General features: G+C 53.4%; 1 protein-coding gene and 1 long non-coding RNA gene across 20 annotated transcripts in view; one reads left to right on the top strand and one right to left on the bottom strand.

Annotated features, from left to right (window-relative positions):
* LOC101960083 (endothelin-converting enzyme 1-like) overlaps positions 1–19,047 on the bottom strand; it is a 121,271-nt gene that overhangs the window by 23,178 nt on the left and 79,046 nt on the right. For 12 of the 19 annotated variants that reach the window (XR_013432531.1, XR_013432530.1, XM_078035896.1 and 9 more), the window contains 5 exons: positions 12,626–12,838; positions 4,202–4,323; positions 3,039–3,185; positions 1,959–2,024; positions 817–1,008 (listed from right to left, as the gene is read on the bottom strand). Coding sequence is in view for 17 of the 19 variants with exons in the window: in XM_078035896.1 (XP_077892022.1) it covers positions 817–1,008; positions 1,959–2,024; positions 3,039–3,185; positions 4,202–4,323; positions 12,626–12,838 (740 nt within the window). In the remaining 2 variants the exon portion in view is untranslated. Of the gene's footprint in view, positions 1–816; positions 1,009–1,958; positions 2,025–3,038; positions 3,186–4,201; positions 4,324–12,625; positions 12,839–17,554; positions 18,271–19,047 lie in introns of all 19 variants that reach the window. The other 7 variants (XM_078035908.1, XM_078035907.1, XM_078035905.1 and 4 more) reach the window with 3 other exon arrangements.
* On the top strand, positions 340–1,652 carry LOC144372557 (uncharacterized). The gene is made up of 2 exons (XR_013432532.1): positions 340–644; positions 781–1,652. It is a non-coding gene; the product is annotated as an uncharacterized LOC144372557 (long non-coding RNA).

Raw genomic sequence — 19,047 nt, 5'->3', positions numbered from 1 at the left:
GAAGGAAGAGGGAAAGGATGGGAGAGAAGCCGGGAGAAGACCGACCGGCAGTGGAACCCACCGCAGGCGCAGGGTTGGCCCCAGCAGAACAGCAAGGGCCACCAGGCGCTCCTGCCTGAGGGCAAGGAACAGGGAGATCTGTGGGACCACTCTGCTCATTCCTCGGAGACCACCAGGGCCCAGGACAAGCGGGTCAGCAACAGCACACGGGACAGAAAGAAGGAAGCAGTAGGAAGTCCACCCCAGGCCCTGGAGGCCTCAGCAGCCACCAGGGGGCAGCCTCGGCAAGGCTGGCCTACGGAGGGGACAGCAGGTCTCCGGTGAGTCACACCAGTTTCACAGAAAGTACAGGTCTGACTCCCAGTTACGCCTCTGGATATTGCCTAGGGACATGGTCAAAAGCTGAGCCAAGCCTGAGTCCCAGGGCCAGCACCCCTGCCCTCAGGAGCCTCCGGGCCCTGACCATGTCTCTTCATCTCCTGTTCAGCAAAGGGAGAAGCAACGTCGGAATCCACACCCCACCTTTACTCAGTGCTCGGTGCTGGATGACTGGGAGCTGCTAGGGAAATGCTGTCACACGAAGCAGCCCGGCGAGGGAAGAAGCCTAGCTCTGGAGTCCCTTTGCACTCTGTGGCCACCAGCAGGTAATCTTACTTGTCTGAGCCCCAGTCTATCTGTAACCTGGGCATAAACACCTCCTTCCAAGGGTGGCTTTAAGGTCATGATGAAGTGGGTATGACCCCTCCCCTGAAGAGCCCTGTCCGACTCTGTGTACTCCAGTGGCCCTGCCCCTGCAGTAGCTGGCGCACAGGGTACCTGCAGCTCGGCGGCCGTCACTTTGTGGTAAATGAGCTCCTCGTCCCGACGCTTCTCCTGGGGGATGGTGATATTGGCCAGCGCTGTCTGAAAGTCCAGGATCTGCTGCATCTGGGGCCGGATGGTGTCCTCATCTCCCCGGCCCAACAGCTTCCCCAGCTGGACCATGTAGTTCAGGTATCCCGGCAGCACCTGTGGGACCCAGCACCCCAAAACTGTCTGTCAGTGGTTGCCACCTGCCGCCCAGTGGGCCAGGTGAGGCCGGCCCAGCTGCGGCCCTGTGCACGGGGCCCAGGAAACATGCTGGAAAACAGCTCTGGAGAGGATTCTGGCGCTGTGTGTATTCACTGGTGTCCGTGGCGCTCCTGGTAAAGCCCACCGCCTCTGGGCACACATAGGTCCCTGAGGCTGGCCCCTGCTGCTCTGGCCCTGCCTTCACGGGTCGTCCTCAGCCATCTTCCTGTTCTGGAAATGCACCTTTTCTGAACCACCCTCTGCCACCACATCCCTAGAGCTGAATCAAGTCCTTTCTCGGCTCCCTCTGCCCTGATCACAATGTATACAGTTGGCATCTAGTTGGGTGGACAGTTAAGTAATGTCTCCCTCTCCTACTGGACCTCGAGCCCAGTGGATAGGTGAGTGAACCTCAGGTGGGCCAGGCAGGGGAAGGGAGAGCTGTGAGGGGTTGGAGGTGATCTGGTTGTGGCTCTGGATCTCCCCACTTACTGGCTGTGTGACTTTGAACAGGTCACTTCTGTCTCTGAGACTTATTTCTTCCTCTGTATAGGGCAAGGTAAAATGAATATCCATTTGACAGATAAAGCAAATGATGTTCAGAGAGGCTGAGTGAATTTGGGGTGACTGGGAGCGTTAGAGGTGAGGTATATAAAAGGTCTGAGACCCTCAAATGGTGGGGGCTGCTACTGCACCTCTCTACAATGGGGACAAATGACACCTAACCCCTGCTCTTTGTGCCCACAGTGCCTGCATATGAACTAGCGAGCCTGGGGGCATCCCTCCCCTGACTGGGCTGCCTGTTGCCCATCAGGAAAGTGATACCCCTGTGTTCCCCCAGCTTCTAAGACCTGCCCAGGTATGCTGTGGGGGACACGGTGGGAGAACCACTGCAAAGTCCCACTCACCTTCTCGTTTTCAGTCTTGTTCAGGTAGTAATCTCTGGAGGGCAAGCCCAGGCCAGACTGGTCCACCTAAAGAGGGAGGCAGAGTGAGAGGAAGGCCCTGCTGCAGGCTTGTGTGTCTCCTGTGGCCTCTGCCTGCCCCAGGACTTCTCACACCAGGCACTGAGGACCAGCTCAGGTCCGAGCAGGAGCACAAGCCGGTAGCCGAAGTCACAGATGGGATCACTCAGTGATAAGACAGACACGTTCCTGTCCACCTGTGGGGTCAGCTGCAGAGACCTGGGCCCTTCTGAGGGCTGGACAGAGCCTCCTTCCTCTTTAAACACCCCTTGGTCTCAGCAATGCACTCTACTTCTCTAAACCCTTCCCAAGTGACGAGGAGCCAACACAGGTGACTTAACCTTAACCCAAGTTACTTAACCTTTCTGATCCCCAGGTCCCTCGCCCAGAAAGTTAGGGAGATAACACCTAACCTTCGGAGCTAGAATGAGGATTCAAGAGGACAGTGTCAGTACAGGGTTTTTGAGAGTGGGGCAGGCAGAGGAGGGTCACTTCCTGATGGCTACCATTGGAACCTTCTGGGCACACCTTGACTCAACCTGGGTAGCTGCTATTATAGTTCATTAGGATGAAAAGGAAAGTGTAGCTCAGTGAGGGTGACGCTTGTAAAGGTCACACAGTGAGTGAGTGGCGCAGTTGGGCTGAAAACTAAGCCTTTATGACCCCTAATCGGCTCTCCTGGGTGTGCTGATCCTCAGCCTTGGGCAGGCTCTGGTGGGAGAGATGGACCAAAAGCATTCCAAGCAGCACCAAAGAGCCAGAGGCTAAGTGAGGGGACAAAGAGGTGGCTACAGCTGTGCCCAGGAGTTGATATCACTTGTCATTTCTGTGGCCCATGATGAGCTGCCCACCGAGATGGCTAGTCTGCCCTCTCATAGTCTCTTGCCTGTAAAAATCTCACTGCTTGGGGCTGCCAGAAATAACCCCGGCTTAGAAACCAGAGCCTGCTGCCACGGCCCAGGGCAGGTCTCCCTCCACCCGAGGAGGCCACACCCTTTGCTTCCCTGGCCCAGGCCTGCTCACCTGGATCACATTGCTATTGGAGTTCTTAGAGTCTGCACTGACATAGACGGAGAAGAAGGGTGAGGTTCGGTAGTGGGCAGTGACCACCTGCAGGGTGTCCTGGAAGTTGTCCTTGGCCCAGGGACTTGTGATATTCCAGCCTCCAAGCTGGGAGAAGGCAGAGCAGATAGGGAGGGGAAGGTGGTAAGGAGCCTGTGTGCAAATTCTGGTTCTGCAGCTGACTTGCTCTGTGACCCTGGAGCAGTCATCTGACCTCTGGGAGCGTCCAGAGCAAATGAAAGGGCTTCTGACCTGTGATCTGGAGACCCACGGAGGGAGCAAAGACTCATCCTTAACAAATGAGCTGTGAATCCCAGAGACTTTGCCCCCTGTGCTGTTCATTTGTTGGACAATCAATCACACGAACGTGATTACTATTAAGACATAAATCCAATTGTGACTACGGGAAATAAGGCTCTGTATTTTGAAAAAGGCTGATAAGCTAGGGTCTACCTTGGTCTCTCTCCAAGTTGGGACTTAAAAGAAATTCTCTTTGGTCCTCCAGGATTGGCACACACTGGCACATGGGGCCTGTGCCAGAGAGGAGGGACTGGGAGAGTCCCCATGCCTGCAGCAATACCTTCCCCAAACTGAGATAGGATGGCGAGCCCTTGAGCAAGCAAAGGGTGGCCAGAAAAGCCGCAGCCATCTCTGTCTGTGCCAGGCAGCCTGGCCGGAGGGAAGATTTCTCCTGGGCTCAGGAGCAAGGCGAGGCCTCCAGCCAGCAGGTCTGGCTCTGTTGCTGGCCTAAGACTCCCTGTTGGTTTCTCTGGAATAACACACACCTCTCGCACACTCAACCCACCTCCTGAGGAAAGGGAAGTGGCAATCCAGAGGAAGAGATTCCCAGTGAATATCGTCCCCAAGGCCCACGCAGATGCACTGAGACACTTAGATGTCCTCAACAGATGCTGACACACAACCCCACACATTACAACAGACAGTCCCCCCACGCACAGACGTGCATGCACACGCAGTGGCAGACAGACAGGCTGCGTGTTCCAGCTGGGTGCGGAGGCTGGAGGTGTGGGCTGGCTGAGCACCAGTGGGCCTGAGAGCTGCAGCCAGAGGGGCTGGCAGGAGGCGCGGCAGGAGGGAGGCCAGAGTATGCCCCAGGGACTCACCTTCTCAATTAGCTCCATCAAGGGCTTGGCCCTGAGCTCCTCGATCCTGTTTTCATTCATACATGCGCGGTAGTATACTTGGGCCTTCCTTTCTGCCTCACTCGAGCTGGCTGTGGAATTTTCTAGAAGGATAAGAGATAGCAGATATTGAATAAGCCCCCATTTACCTGCTGGGGATCCCCAGGCAAGTTCCTTTTGGAGCCTCGGTGCTCCCCACTGTGAAGCCGTCAGGGCAGCTGCTGTCAGGGAGCAGCCAGCCCCAGCGGGTATGAGTGCCCCCATCCTAGTTGGGTGCAGATCAGGAGGGCATGCCCTGTCTCTGCCCATCTGCTGATCAGGCCTGAGGACCTGTCCCTGGCATGGCAGCCCGGGCCCACCCAGCAAGACAGTCTGCATCCCTGCCAGCCAACATGTGGCAGGAACTCCCCTGCCTGGTGCTGGGACAGAGCCATGTCTCGGCTTCAGATCACAGCTCACCTTCCTTGTGAGAAACACTGGGGTTGAGTGAAGCCTGAAAGGCCTCATTCACTGTGAATTGACTTTCTGCTTCCTCCTCGGGGGGCCAGGCGTAGTCAACAAACCTGCAGACGACTCCAAGGGCTGTTTTCCCCGTCCCTCCCCAACTCAGGCCAGCAGCACCTCATCCTCTTTGGTTCCCAGACCCCCACCCACCCACCCACCCACCCGCAGACTCCCTTCCCATCCCCCCTGTCCTTAGCCCCCGGTCCAGAGCCGCCTGCTGAAGGCCACCCTCCTGTGTGAACACAGCACGGAAGGTCCCCATCTGTACCTGACGAGTTTGAGTACTCAGGTCCCCAGGACCTACTATGTGCTGGGGCTTCTGGGTCTGCATGTTTGTCTCAGGGCTCCACTCCAGACCACGTAAGATTCCTGGCCCCTGCGTCCATCTGTCCAGCTTGCTCCCACCCTGGGCTGGCCACTTGTCCTTCTCTCAGATTAGTTGCTCTCTGACTTTAAACCTCTTCCTTTGCTTTCTCCCAAGATCTCTCCAAACCCACCTCCTCCATAGGCACCTTTCTCGTGGGCCTCTATCGACCCATCCATCCATCCATCCATGGGATGCAGAGCAAAGGGTTGCTCTGTGCCAGGTACTGCGGGTACTCTGGGGCCAGACAACAATGTCCTCAACCCCAGGAGGCTTCGGCATGGGACCCTGCTAAAACCCCACTTGCTTCCATACTTTCTCAGTCTATTTTTTTTACCCAGAACCTCTCCTATGTTGCTCCTTCCAGAACATTCTCAGCACTCTGGGCACAAAATTAAGACCTGCTCTCTATCCCCAAAGAGCTTATAGTCTAGCGGGACATAGATGTGCCAAGGAAGGAACACAGCACACAAAAGTGCTTTAACACTGCAGAGGCTCTGGAACACAGAGAAGCACCCCCCTCTGCCTGGGGGTGGGGGGGGCCTCCAGGTAGAAACAGGGCAAAGGGCACTGGGTGGAGGGAGTGGACAGCGTGGGGCCAAGGAAGGAAGCAGGAAGGGCTTGCTGCTAGAAGGAAAGTGTGTGGCATTCGCTGGGTGCCAAGGGCACGAGTCACTTCCTGGCCAGTCTTTAATCAGCTTCTCCAGTTCTCAACCCAGAAGGCTCCCCATCCCTCCATTCTGGCATAAATAGCACCATGGTTATCACTGGTCAGAGGGCATCAAGCCCAGTCTAGCTGAGATCTGGGAGGTAGCCCCGGAAAGGCCACTCAGTGGGCTGGACTGAAGACAGGTCAGAGCCAAGAGAAGGCCCTGAATGAGAGATGGAGGTTAGGGGCTTGAACAAGGAGGGGCAAGCCTTGCCCTGGAGACCAAGGGCTGCTGCTGGGCTCTGGAGACACCTGTGTGAGGCTTCCTGGGGACAAAGGAGGGAAAGGGGGCCAAGCTAGGGTTGCTGCCACACCTCCGACTCAGGAAGCAGAGCATGGGGCGGCAGAGGGGAGTCCCTCACCCCAGTGGCCTCAGCTCTGTGGCAATGCTTTTCCCTTCCCAGCAGCTAGGCTCTTGGAAGGACAAGCAGGAGAACTGTCATCATTTGCCAGGCCCAGAAGCTGCACCTCACCATCCACATCTGGCTCCAGTCATGACCCTGAATGCCAGGGCCACTGTTAGGGGAGGTGCTCTGTGCACAGCTAGAGGGCCTGGCATCTCCCTCCTCCAGAGCCCAAGGCCACCCAGATAAGAGGCCCACGGAAGGCTCACCAGGAACAGCCTGGCTGTGCTAATCACAGCACATTATGAGTTCCAGCTTGAGGCTGCCTGTCCCTTCCTTCCCTAGCACTTGGAGGTCAACGACACTGCCTTCAAGCATGGCCTCCCTCTCTCCTTTGTTGAGAGGTTCCCCAACCAAGCTCAAAGTTCCTCCAGCAACCTGGGATCCTACTCACTGGCTTTCCCACAGCTGTGGGTTTTTGGTGGCCACCAGGCTGGGTGTGGAGATGTACAGATCTGTCCGAGGAAGCTGGCAGCCCAGTGGTGAACAGATGGCAACTAAAGTCACAAGAGTGTTTGATTCCACACAGGGGAGTATGAAGAGAAGGTGCCGGAAGCCATGAGACGATGGTGGGAGAGGCCTGGGAAAGTGGCCAGAGGAAGCCCTGCTTGGGCAGGAGGAGGCTGACATGGAGCGGGAGTGGGGCTGTCTCGCCCCACATTGTGTCTTAGTCATCCCTGTGTCCCCAGAACCTGAACAGGCACAAAGTAGGCCTTCAGCAACATGTGCTCAAAGAAGGGAGCTCGGCGTCTGTGTTTAACAAGGCAGGATGTCACCTCAGGGGAGGAGGGTGATGGGGCTGGTGCCTCCCAGGATTTGCATGGAGAGGAAATGCAGGTGTGTGCTGTGCTGCACCCCCTCCAGGGGCACCACGCCTGGACCCCGCTTCAGCTCTGGCTGGGGCAGGAGCCCTGGTGGATCCTCTTCCCACCTCTGCTTCCTGGGGCCCCCGGATTCTCCCACCCCTCTCCTTCCTCACTCAAGAGCTCCAGGGACAAGTGCTGAAGCAAGATGGCTAGGTGAAGGCCACTGGAGTAGATCAGGTGGGCCAAGATGGGGGCGTGGGCCAGCAGAGGAGGGGTGAGAGTGTCAGGAACGGTGCCAGGCTTCCTCAGCCTGGGCAAGCAACTGCCTTTACCAGATTGTGGAGCCCGGGAACCAGTGGTAATTGAAGAGCGTTGGTCTGAAGTTCAGGTTCAGACACCTGGGGATCTCTACCACACCCCCGAGTGGACCTCTGCCCTGGGCCTCAGCCACTGACTCGTGCAACCTCCAGTAAGTTACCCAACCTCTCACCTATTAATTGGGTGTGGTACTAGTAAGAGCCGCAGTGGGAACTGTTAGGATGAGATGTACACACACGGCCACACCCACACAGGGGTGGCTGGTCCCCAGAGAGGCTTAAGTGGCCTGGGTTCAAATTCCAGGAAGCCCAAGCCGCTGTGGGCTCTGCCCTCCCAGGCAGGCACCTCCCCTCCCCTCCCTGGGCCTAACCTTCTCCTTGTCTCCGAAATGTGAGGATGATGCTGAATCCCCATGGGCTGTCCACGAGATCTCGGTGCAGGGCCTGGCCTGCAGCAGGCACCAGGAATGGCAACAACACATGGTATCCTTATGTTTTTTTTCCCTGCAGAACAAGGCGCCTTCTTTATCAGCTCCCGCTTTCCCTGAGACTTTGGGGAAGTTTCTGGAACTCAGGGCCCCAAGAAGGAAGTATCCAGGCAGTTGGAAACTCTGTGGTCTGGTCTCAGGCTGCCAAACAATTTCTATGCCCTTGGGACCCCAGAGTAGCCCTGTCCCCAGAATGTGCCCCGCACGGAGCCAGCATTTCAGAGACACAGCCTGTCACAGAGGGCAGGAGGATGAAACAGCAAATGCGAGAAACCTAAAAACAAAACCATGAGTGATGACACAGGGTGACCTGATTCGTTGCCAGATCAGTGACGTGGACACATCTCATGCTGCTGGAATAGCGTACATGTGTAGATTGGTGTTTGGGATAGAAGGAAGAAGGCTGAGAACTTTCCTTATGATCCCGGTATTGCTTGAATTGTTACAAGCTTGCATTACGTTTTTCTGTTATGCAAAAAAAAAAAAAAAAAAAAATATATATATATATATATATATATATATATATATATGATATTGTAGATATTGTAGAGTAAACCTGGCAGTACCAGCTCAGGCCCTAAGAAACCCTTGGAAGACTCAACAGAGGCAGTGGGTCGAAGGAGTCTTGAAGGGCCGGGTGGGGGCACTCTAGAGACTGGATCCAAGCACAGTGGGAAAGCCTCAGGCAAGGGCCAGGCTAAGGAGTGAGGGGCCTGTCTGTTGGCTTCCCCGATGATGTGAGGTCACACTTTTTTTTTTTTTGGGTACCTGGGACTGAACCCAGGGTCGCTTAACCACTGAGCCTCATCCCCAGCCCTTTTTATTTTTCATTTTGAGACAGGATCTCACTAAGTGGCTTAGGGCCTCGCTAAAGTGCTGAGGCTGGCCTCGAACTTGTGATCCTCCTGCTTTGGCTTCCCAAGTGGCTGGGATTACAGGCCTGCGCCCCTGTAACTGGTGAGGCCACACTCTTGTCTCCCCTAAGTCCACAAGGTAGTGCTTGTATGTCTCTTGGGGGAGAGGCAAGAGTGCAGTGAGGCGCCTGTGTTCTGAACAGCTGAGGTCGCACCCTCCAGCCAGCAGGCTGCAAGGAGGACACACCACAGTGGCCCCGGGCCTAGTTCAGCCCACCTGCTCCAGGTCTCTGGATTTCCTGAGGGGCCTGGGGTGAATTCACCCATGAAAGAAACACACGGCTTGCCCAAGCTCACTTGGCACATGGATGGTAGTTGCTGTCCTCTGGTCCAGTGGACGCTATCCTTGCCGGCACTGCAAATATCTTTTCCTCTGTCCATCTAGAAAGAAGTCTGCTCCGGGTGACCTCAGAGGAGCCTGAGCACTCTCTTTTGTTCCAGTGTCCACTCAGGTAACAAGGCCCCAGGTATCGAGGCCCACAGGTGAGGGGCTGTTCTAGACTAATCCCCAGGAGTAACCCTGATGGGGACGGGACCCCAGGATGTGCCTTCCAAGCCTCTGGTCAGTGTGATGCGAAGGTGATCCCAGTACTGAGTCAGGCCTAGGCCAGGGCTTGGCTTGCCTGCAAAGCTTGGTCAAGCAGCCACTGCAGATGGGAACCGTGAGGCCGGAGGCTCTGCTCAGCCAAACTCTTGAGCAGCATCACTCAGGGCTTGTCGGTGGGGAATCTGACTTCAGGAGAGCCAGGAGACAAAGGACAGAAATTTTGAGGCCCCATAGCTGATCCCAGCTCTACCTTTTCCTGGGAAATACACTTCTTTTGTCTTTGTGAGTCTTGTCTGTAAAATGGGAATATACTGGTGCCTACTTGAATGTACCATGGGAAAAAAATGAAGTAACCCAAGGCCTTGGTGGCGGGGACGTGCCTGTACTGCCTGCTCTGGAGCCAGGTCCGCGTCAGTGCTTCCCTGAGAAATAAAATAAGCAGAGATTCTTTCCCTTAGAGCATCCTGATTAACCACATGAGCTAGACGCCACTTCACAGGTGGAGAGCTGAGGCCTGAGAGGCTGGTGGCCCTCTGCAGTCACACAGCTTGTCAGGATGAAGTCCGGTTGGAACCCACCCCACCAAGAAGGGCGCCTATGCCCTGCTGAGCCCCAGGTGGGTGCCAGGCCCTGTGCGTGGCCCTCTGAACCACACGTGCCAGTCAGTGTCACAGCAGCCTCACTCCCGGTGGCACTGGTTCCTCCATTTCACAGAGACTGGAGCTACAGTGGAGAGAAGCAGGTCACTTGGCAACGGCCAAGATCGCAGGCCAAGGCCACCAGACTTGGCAGCTCTCTGGTCTGCCTCCTGATACCATCAGCCCCTGGCCCTGGGGTCAAGGGTTTGATGGCCTGGTGCCGGCTGTTCTGTGCCCGGCTCAGAGCAGCTTTCCATGTACAACGGGACTCTCAGGGACACGGTGATGTAAGGCTACGGCCCAGGCCTGGAGGCCACTCCTCATGAGCCCTGCCACCGTACAGGGAACAGGACAGGATGGATCCAATCTTGGCACAGGTCTAAGGTCCTCCCAGTAAGAATCAGCTCCAGGCCAGTGGGAGGCCAGCGCCCTTGACCACAAAGCAAAAGGAGTGGTTCTGGGCCTAATTGCCCATCTTTCTTCCTCCCCCCCTCGATGCTATCTGCCCCCCAGAGCACCAGCCCCACTCCATTCTGGAATGAAGGTATGTTCTTGGCAAAATTATTTCACATTTCTGAGCCTCAGTTTCCTCATCTGTAAAATGGGAACGATAATCCCTAAGTTCCAGGATGTTAATGAGAATTAAAGGGGCAGTAGATATAAACAGCCTAAAACATAACAGACACTCAAAAACTGCCAGTGTCCTTCCCACTCTCCTTCAGCCCTCAGTGTTCTGTGCTCCCTTCAACACAGTGACAAGGGAGCTATGTCTGTCCCTTATACCTGAGGAGAGGGCATGGGACAGGGGAAAGGGCACAGGACCAGGAATCAGGCCAACTATGAGCCTATCTTGAGGACCTCTCTGAACCTCAGTTTTTTCATCTATCAAATGAGGTGAACGATACCTCCCCAGCTTCCACCCTACAGGATAAAATGGGATGACAGTTCAAAAGCGTTCTGTGAACTGTACAGTCCTGTGTGGGGATTAACGTGAGGAATGAGAGTACTACCACCGCAAAGAGCAACCACCACATGGAGACTGAGGAGAGCTCTTTACTCATATTTTCCCATTAAATTTTATAACCTGGAGGAGCGCAGTTGCCAGTGTGTCAATGAAAAATCAGGCTCTGGGACTGGCCCAGACCCCGCAGTGAGAGTCGGCACTGAACCCAGCCCACCTCGATACGTGTCTGGACCACCTACTGCTTCGTTATGGTCCTGCCAAGGCCCCGGCTGTGTCACTGGGCTCTGGGGAAGGGACTGTCCTGAGTTGTAGCCTTGAAACCACAGACATATTTGCCACTTGAGCTTCCAGATCTGAAACAAAAGGCGGCACCCCCTTTGGAAGACACCTTTGGTGGCCTCAGATGGCCCGGGGCCATCTCAGGCTGGGACTTGGCCATCTTGCCCTGCAGATTCCTTCACTCCACGTTCAAGTACCACCCTGCTCCATCCCTGGGGGGCCAGCAGGAGGCTGTCGCTGCACTGGGTGCTGAGGGGCATCCCACCCAGGAAATGCCCGGGTCAAGGAGAAAGGACAGGCAGGTTTTACCTGGTGGCAGCTGTGCCCCAGCACGAGGCACGAGTGAGTCAAGGACTCCTTCACCTGTGTACATGTTCCCACCTTCACCAAGAGCCCCAGCTGCCTTGATTTCATAATTGTCAAATTAGAATCATTTCCTGTCTTGTAAGGAGATAACTGTCCTTTTGAGAAGATTTGTCCCCTCTCAGGTAGCTTCTTCATTTTACCTACCTTGGGTGTCTTGAGTGGTTTTCAAAAAGTTAATGAGTATTTGTCAAAGCCAAGGTCTGTCCAGCATGGCTGCATGGATTGTTTTTTTCATAATCTGGCCCTTCCCAGCATTTAGGGTCCCAGGACAGGGGATAGCAGGGGGCAGCAGTAAAAGGTCCCTACTGCCAAGGGGTTTGAGTCAGGAGTGGGGTGCAGCCTGGCGCTGCAACTCCCTCTGGGTTCCATGGGGCTGATGGGAATTCAACAACATGAACCAGAAATCCAGCTGCACACAAGGCAGGCGGGGAATTGGAATCTGAGGATGAAACCATCAACCCCAAAGTCAAAAGTACTTTGGAGAGTCTGTGAGGCCACGGAAGACCCTGCCTACGTGGACAACTTAACTCTCCGATAAGCTGTTAGAACTTCCGTTGGGCCTTAAAGTCTGATGTGGTATGTCCAGCCTTGACTCCATTTGCTCACAGCTTTCAAAACTCAGTCAATGCTAGCCAAGGACGATGCTGCATCCTGAAGCCACAAAATAAAATGACCACAGCTATCAGCTCCTGTGTGCCTGGTATATGTCACAGACGAGCTGAAGCATCACAGTGTGTTCTGTAGTGCTCAAAGCCCTGCATGATTGTAATCTCAACTACTTTGGAGGCTGAGGCAGGAGGATTGCAAATTTGAAGCCACCCTGGCCAATTTTGCAAGTACCCTGTTTCAAAACTTTGACAAAGCACCTGCCTAACATATGCAAGGCCCTGAGTTTGATTCCCAGCACCTCAAACAAAACGACTCTACAGTCTGGATGTTATTAATGCTGTTCCACAAAGAAACTGAGACTAGAGACGAATAACTCACACAGCAGGGCCCCACAGCGAGTGACAGGGCAAAGCCCCTCCTGTGACCAGGCCTGGCTGGCAGGTGCAGTAGGTGGCGTCCCCTGCAGCCCATTCCTTAGTGTCCCCATTGGTGCTTACCCAGCAGGTACTTGATGATGGCTTGATTGTGTTCCCAGAGGTTGCTGAAGGTCCCCCGGCATGAGTGGCCATCAGGCACGGTGTTGGCCTTGATCCAGCCCCCACAGGAATAGATGAAGAAGTCCTGGCAGGGGTCCACCGTGGGGTCCATGGAGTTCAAGATGGAGCTGGTCACTGAGACGCAGGCCTCGCTCAGGCACACTGGGGGTGTTCCTGGAGGGGTAAGGGAAAAAAGTCAGTGATGGGCAGGGAGGAGGGTTGGGGAGGGCAGCGCAGGTAGCCTAGGGCCCCAGCACACAAGCTCCACCCTTGCCCTGACCGAACAGACTAGGAACTGGATGGTCACTAGACCCCGAACAAGAAAGGGTTCAGCAGCTTCATTATCTTCTGGTTTGTGAAATAAGACTTCTGCCCGTTGCCTAAAGTCCCTTCTGTGGCTTAAAAGAACCCAGAGCCCAGGTGCTTTTTTCTCTTTCTAGGGATTGAATCCAGGGGCTCTTCACCACTTTGAGACAGTTTTGCTAAACTGAGGGTGACTTCAAATGTCCTATTCTTTTACCTCAGCCTCCGACGTAATCTGGGATTACAGGAGGGCACCAGCACACCCAGGGGTGCTTTTCCCTTAATCAACCCTTCCTCCACAAAGATTCTCTAACTTCTTATTATTCCCTGATGCTTAACACACTTATCCACTCATTCACGCACTCAGCTACTCCACAAAATCAATACTGAGGCCCTTTGCTGAGTACAGAGTGTGTGCGAGGCGGAGAGACAGGAGGTAGTCCTTCCCTTTTCTGTTGGGGACACACGTTACATAAGCAAAGTCAAAACACACCAGGAGAAACTGCCACTTATTTACAAAACTAAACTGAACGTTGACTAGGAGCCAACTGGGTGATGTGGATACATGGTACCAGGACTCAGGGACAGGGAAAGGACTGGGAGAAGCCATTCCCTCACCAGGCAGGAGAGCTGCTTGTCCCAATTGAGGGGGGGGGTTGGTGGCTGAACAACCCTAAACCAAAACAATAAATAAATAAACAGAAACAACCTGAGAGGCTGGTTTGCCAAAGGTGTGAGCAAGGGCCAGACCCTGCCTCAAGGCTGTCTGATGAGCTCTTGCAAAGGACCAATCTGGCAGGTACCCAGAGGCTCATGGCCTGCCCACAGGAGCCACCCAGGCCACAGGGGGGACTGCTTCCTGAACAGGCTGGGCACCAGGACCACCACCCACGTTCACGGTCTTTCAACCCTTGCTCAGCGTCAGATGCAGGTGGGATATCCCTGAGGAAACTGAGGCTCTGAGAGAGCGACCAGATCAAGGTCATCCAGCCTCACAGGAGAGCTGAGAGCCAATGCTGGCCTGTTCTGGCCCAGCAGCCCCAAGGCCATGTTTTCCTGCTGTCCGTCTCCTCTTTGGTGGCCATAGCAGAGGCTGAAGTGGCCTGATTGGCAGGATTGGTTCCTTCAACACACAGGGAGGCAGTGAGGCTGGGTAGCTTTGGAGACTGGTAGATCTGGGTTCAAATCTGGTGCAGAGACCTCCTGTACAACCCTGGGTTGGGGGCGCAGCTTGGCAGTATGCATCTGCCACCGAAGGCCCTGGGTCAACCCCCAGCACTGCCAACGAAAACCAAAAACAAAACCTCTGAGCCTCAGTTTTTCCAGGGTCCATTTCACAGTGACGACAGGAAGACCTCACATGATCCCATCACACAGGGTACATCAGACAGGTCTGAGCTTCCAGGCTGATCTTTAGAGAGGAGGAAAGACTGCAGCCTTCAGCTCACTCAGAAACAATACCAGCAGGGCTGAGGGTCTTGAGCAGGTCCCCCGGGGGCTTATCCACCTCAGCTGACAAACCCCAAGTCCTTCAGGTGGATGAAGGGCTCAGAGGAGTCATACCACAGCAAGAAAATCAGGGTGACTTAATTTTGAGATTAGGCAGTAATTAAAAATTACTGAGCTACTGTTCGTGAACCCAGAGCTCTTCTACGGCAGGACCGAAGCTGCCATTTTCAATATTTCCAGATGAGCTCCGTCATGAGTTTCAGAGTTGCATGTCCCACTCCCCAGCCACAGTGACGACAGGATTATTTATGGGGGAAGGCAGAAGAGAACTTGTGTGTGGCTTGACAAGGCCTATTCACTATTATGATAAAACTTCATATTTGGGAAAGGAAAAGAATACCTATTGTTGTTACAACCAAACCACAGGAAGTAAAGCTTGGCAAGATCCTGGCTGGTGGAAAGACCCAGAAGGCAGACTGCTGAGGGGCTCAGGGTTGAAGACAAAAGCAGAAACCAGCACCTAGAGTCGGACCTGCAGGTGGTATCCTCAGCTGGCGCCTCCTCTGCAGACACTGCCCTGGGTTCCTGGTTGGGCCCGGGCAGTGACCTTTAGGTTATCTAACTATTCTAGGGTTTGACGATCTTTAAACAAATAGTCTTGGCCAAGCAGGTCTTAATGTATATTTGGTTAGTTAATTAATGGTTTCCCACCCTGTTCATCCAAGGCTTCCGTTCCTTAGGGAAACCTTTCCAGACCCTCTTCCCCTCTGGGTCCCTAACTGCCTGGGTGTTTGCCATCTCAGCGTGGGCTGCGCTGGGTCACGACCATATCTCCCTGTCCACCTCCTGCACTAGAAATGAGCTTGAGGGTGGGTTAGGTATCTCCCTTGCTCCTCTATGTCCCCTTCTTGTCACTGTGCTTGGCATCCGGCAGCTCTTCAATACACATATGTGGAATGAACAAGTGACTGAATGAAAGTGCCTTGCCCAGCGCCTGTCACCACCTGCAGCAGGGCTCATATTTCTTCCCTTTAGGATGTGTGGTCAGCTGAGAAGCAGGAACCAGACCCACGTCGAAAGCGTTCATCTGGATAGTGCTATCAAAGATGGTTTGAAATATTTCCTGGGAGAACATAATTGTTTGTTTGGTGGCTGCTGTTTGCAAAGCACCTGAGAGTTTCTGGGAGGGAGGGCCTAGCAGGAGGGTGGACGGGAATGCACTTCACTGGCCAGACATCACTCACTGGTGGGTCTTGTAGAATCACCAGAGGATCTGCTTTGACTGGCCTGATGTTTGTGCATCCGTGGCCAATGTCAGCACCTACTGCTGTGTAACGAGGTTACTGTCAACATCCGAGGTGGCCACTGCTTTCTCAGGTGGCCCAGGGTCACTGATCCTCTGCCCGGCTCATTCCTCTCCCGGGTCTAGGCCAGGGAAAATCTGTCTGAGGCCCTGAGAGCCAGGAACACAAGGCAGAAGCAGGATTCTTCAGTGTGGGCCCCACTTGGCAGAATTGTTTTGGGTTTGATCACTAGGAGCTGACCCTGGGGGTTCCCTTTTGGTTCCTGGTGAAGAAACTTTCTGTACAGAAACTCCTAAGGATGGTCGCAGGCAACACTGGCTGCTGAATCTGCCCCACTCCCCGTGTCCTGGGCCATGAGCTGAGCAACGGGGCTGGCCAGGCTCCACACTGACTGGCCAGTTGTTCTGGACTGACTTCGGTGAGGACAAGGTAAGGTGGCAGCTTCAGGGTGAGGAAGATCTGCATGTGCCCTGTTGACAGAGAGGTGCATGCACACACTCGCAACTCACACCTGCACAGTCAGGTACACACACTCAGCAGAGAAAGGCTTAATCCTCCTACTCTGTGGTTCACTCCAACTTCCAGTTCCTAGGCCAACATGATGAAGATTTGGGCCTACTTTTTCTTCCAGTAGGTGCAGGATCTCTAAGAAAATTTCGTCTATTTGATTTACTGTTTGCACAGTTAAGTTATGCAGGCACGATTCCAGGCACATATGGTTAGAAGTCTGGAGATTAGTAATTAATGAATCAAACAGGCATTAAGCACCTGTTGGGCCAGGCACATTTGGTAAAAAGCCAATAAACCATTAAATAGTTAAATAATCAAGTGATTATTTCTTAAGTATTACACAGGCCCTTAGCTCAGTGCCTGACACAGAGTAAGCACCTGTCACGTTTGTGGAATGAATGAATGATATGGGTCCCATACAAGAGGGATGCAGGGGTGACTCAGATGAAGTCTCTGCCCTCTCCTCAGGCCCCCAAGGGCCCTCCTCACCCCAGCCCAATATGGCTACCTTCACAGGTCAGCAACTTCACAGTGGCAAAGGCTCAATACAGCCATGAACTCTCTGATGGGGTGAGTGACCAAGTTGGTGGATGGAACCCCTGGGGTTGCTCACCAGGTGGACCAGCAGAAAGCAGGATGTGGGGGTACAGGAGAGTGGGCCCTTGGCCTTGGTTGTAACCTGAATCCACCCTGTTGGGTTGTGTAAGGGCTGAGCAATGAGGCACTGACTGGATCTACGCAGCTGGACATGAGATCCAGCCTCGAACTCCTGACCGCAGGACCTGAGAGGCCCCATGGCATCACCATGTGGGATGGAACAGACATACCCACTTACAGAGCGGTGCAAAGGCCTTGGGTCACAGAGCTGAGCTCCTCTGGGGTCCTGGTGTGCTCCAGAGTGCATCCTGATTACAAAGCCGGTGGGCAGGGCCTGGGCCCCAGAGCCCTCAGGAGCCAGCAGCCTGTGCACACTTCTCCACTCCACCTGACACTAGACCCCCACTGGCTGTGTAAGCTTGGCCAAGTTACTTGGTCTATGCCCATTTCCTCATACGGAAAAGGACCCAAAGCAACCACACCTTGCAGGGGTGCTCTGAGGAGGACAGGAGGTGACAGACTTAAATGACAGACGTTTGGCCCACAGGTGGTGTACAGTAAACAGAAGCCTTTGTTACTAGTCTGTTGGGACTGAGGATAGCAGGCAGTGGCAGCCTGTCTAACTGTCCCACGTCCTAACAACAGCAGTGCCCAGAACCGAGCTGAGAAAGTCCTCTCAGGCACCAGGTACTTCCTCAGAGCCATCTCCAAACTGGGCACTGCTTACCCATTTAAAGTAGAGAAGACGAAGGCTCTGGGAAGTGACGTGGCTTGTCCAACTGAGAACTTGCTGGTCCTTCTGGTTCCAAGACTTTCATACCATCCATGCCGCCCACCTCCCTGGGCTGAGATATGAGATACAGGACACATGAAGAGGTGTGATGGAGACTCAGACCCAACTGAAGTCCCACCTCTACAGGTGAGGACATTGAGAGACACACATATATCTATGCACATACAGATACTTTTTGAAAATGATATGAATTAATACTTACATGAAAGTTTAGGAAAGATTTTAACCATCATGGAACTTATTTGGTTTGTATAGTTTTCATGGCAGGGGGTAGGAACCATCCGATCAGGCACATTTAAAGCTTCAACTCAGACACCACATCCATTCACATTCCAAAACACAGGACATGGGCTCTGCCCATTCAGAGAAACAGAAAGCCACATGTCTAAGGGCTGGATGCACAATAATCCCACAGGGGAGACAGTGGATAGTTGGGAATAGGAATACAACTTACCAGAGTTGGCTACCCATGACACTCTGTCTGTTTACCTTCAAGACCACAGCTGTGGGCCATGCCTGTGGACTTCCAAGCTAAGGAGATTACCACGGTACCTCGACCAGGAAGGATAACTCTTGACCTCTGGAGTCTTTACTGGTGAGATTCGGGCAGGTTTATTTCCATCTAATGTGTTTTGGTCCTTCACAATATCCTGAAAATTCAAATTTGTTTATATATACACACACACACACACACACACACACACAAATATAGACAATATATAAAAGGTGGTCTCATTTAGTGTTCACCACAGTGCTAAAGGACAGCTCACACTGTCCTCACTATGAATCACCATGCATCAGGGGCCTTTCAGATGCACTCAGGTTGTTCAGGGCTCTGATGTTGAAGATTGTTTTACATGCCATTTTTGAGCATTTTGGCTTAACGTTGCAACTGTACCTCAGCAACACAGATACATGTGCAACAGGTATGTTCATTTTCACACCTAAGACCCAGGCTTTGTGAAGTTAGGATATGAGATGGCTTTGGGTTCTTACCAACCCAGTGGAAGAGGAAGTCCGAGAGAGTTCTTAGGGTTTCAGTATAGGCTGAATCATGAGAATATTTTGGCTTCATGTAATTATATTATTGGTAACTGGCTGCTTATGTAGAAATTTGTCAGAAAAGTTCAGCACTAGTAAACTCAAAAGCTTCAGGGGCTGGCTAAGTGGATCACATAAAACCTTTCCTGCTGGACAGAGAACCAAAAGTGAAATCATTGTGACTAATTTGAAAACATATTCAATTAGAGAGGAAAATGAAAGCTGGGTATGAAGGCACATACTCGTTATCATAGCTATTCAGGAGGGTAATGCAAGAGGATTGTGAGTTTGAGGCCAGTACTGGCAACTTAAAATAAAATAAAATTAAATTAAAAGGGATGGGGATGTGGCTTATTAGGAAGAGTGCTTGCCTAACATGCCCAAGA

This window comes from Ictidomys tridecemlineatus, unplaced genomic scaffold, assembly GCF_052094955.1.
Source record: "Ictidomys tridecemlineatus isolate mIctTri1 unplaced genomic scaffold, mIctTri1.hap1 Scaffold_130, whole genome shotgun sequence".
Classification (NCBI taxonomy): domain Eukaryota; kingdom Metazoa; phylum Chordata; class Mammalia; order Rodentia; family Sciuridae; genus Ictidomys; species Ictidomys tridecemlineatus.
The sequence above is the reverse complement of the archived record's forward strand: the minus strand, read 5'-3'. Positions and strand labels throughout refer to the sequence as shown.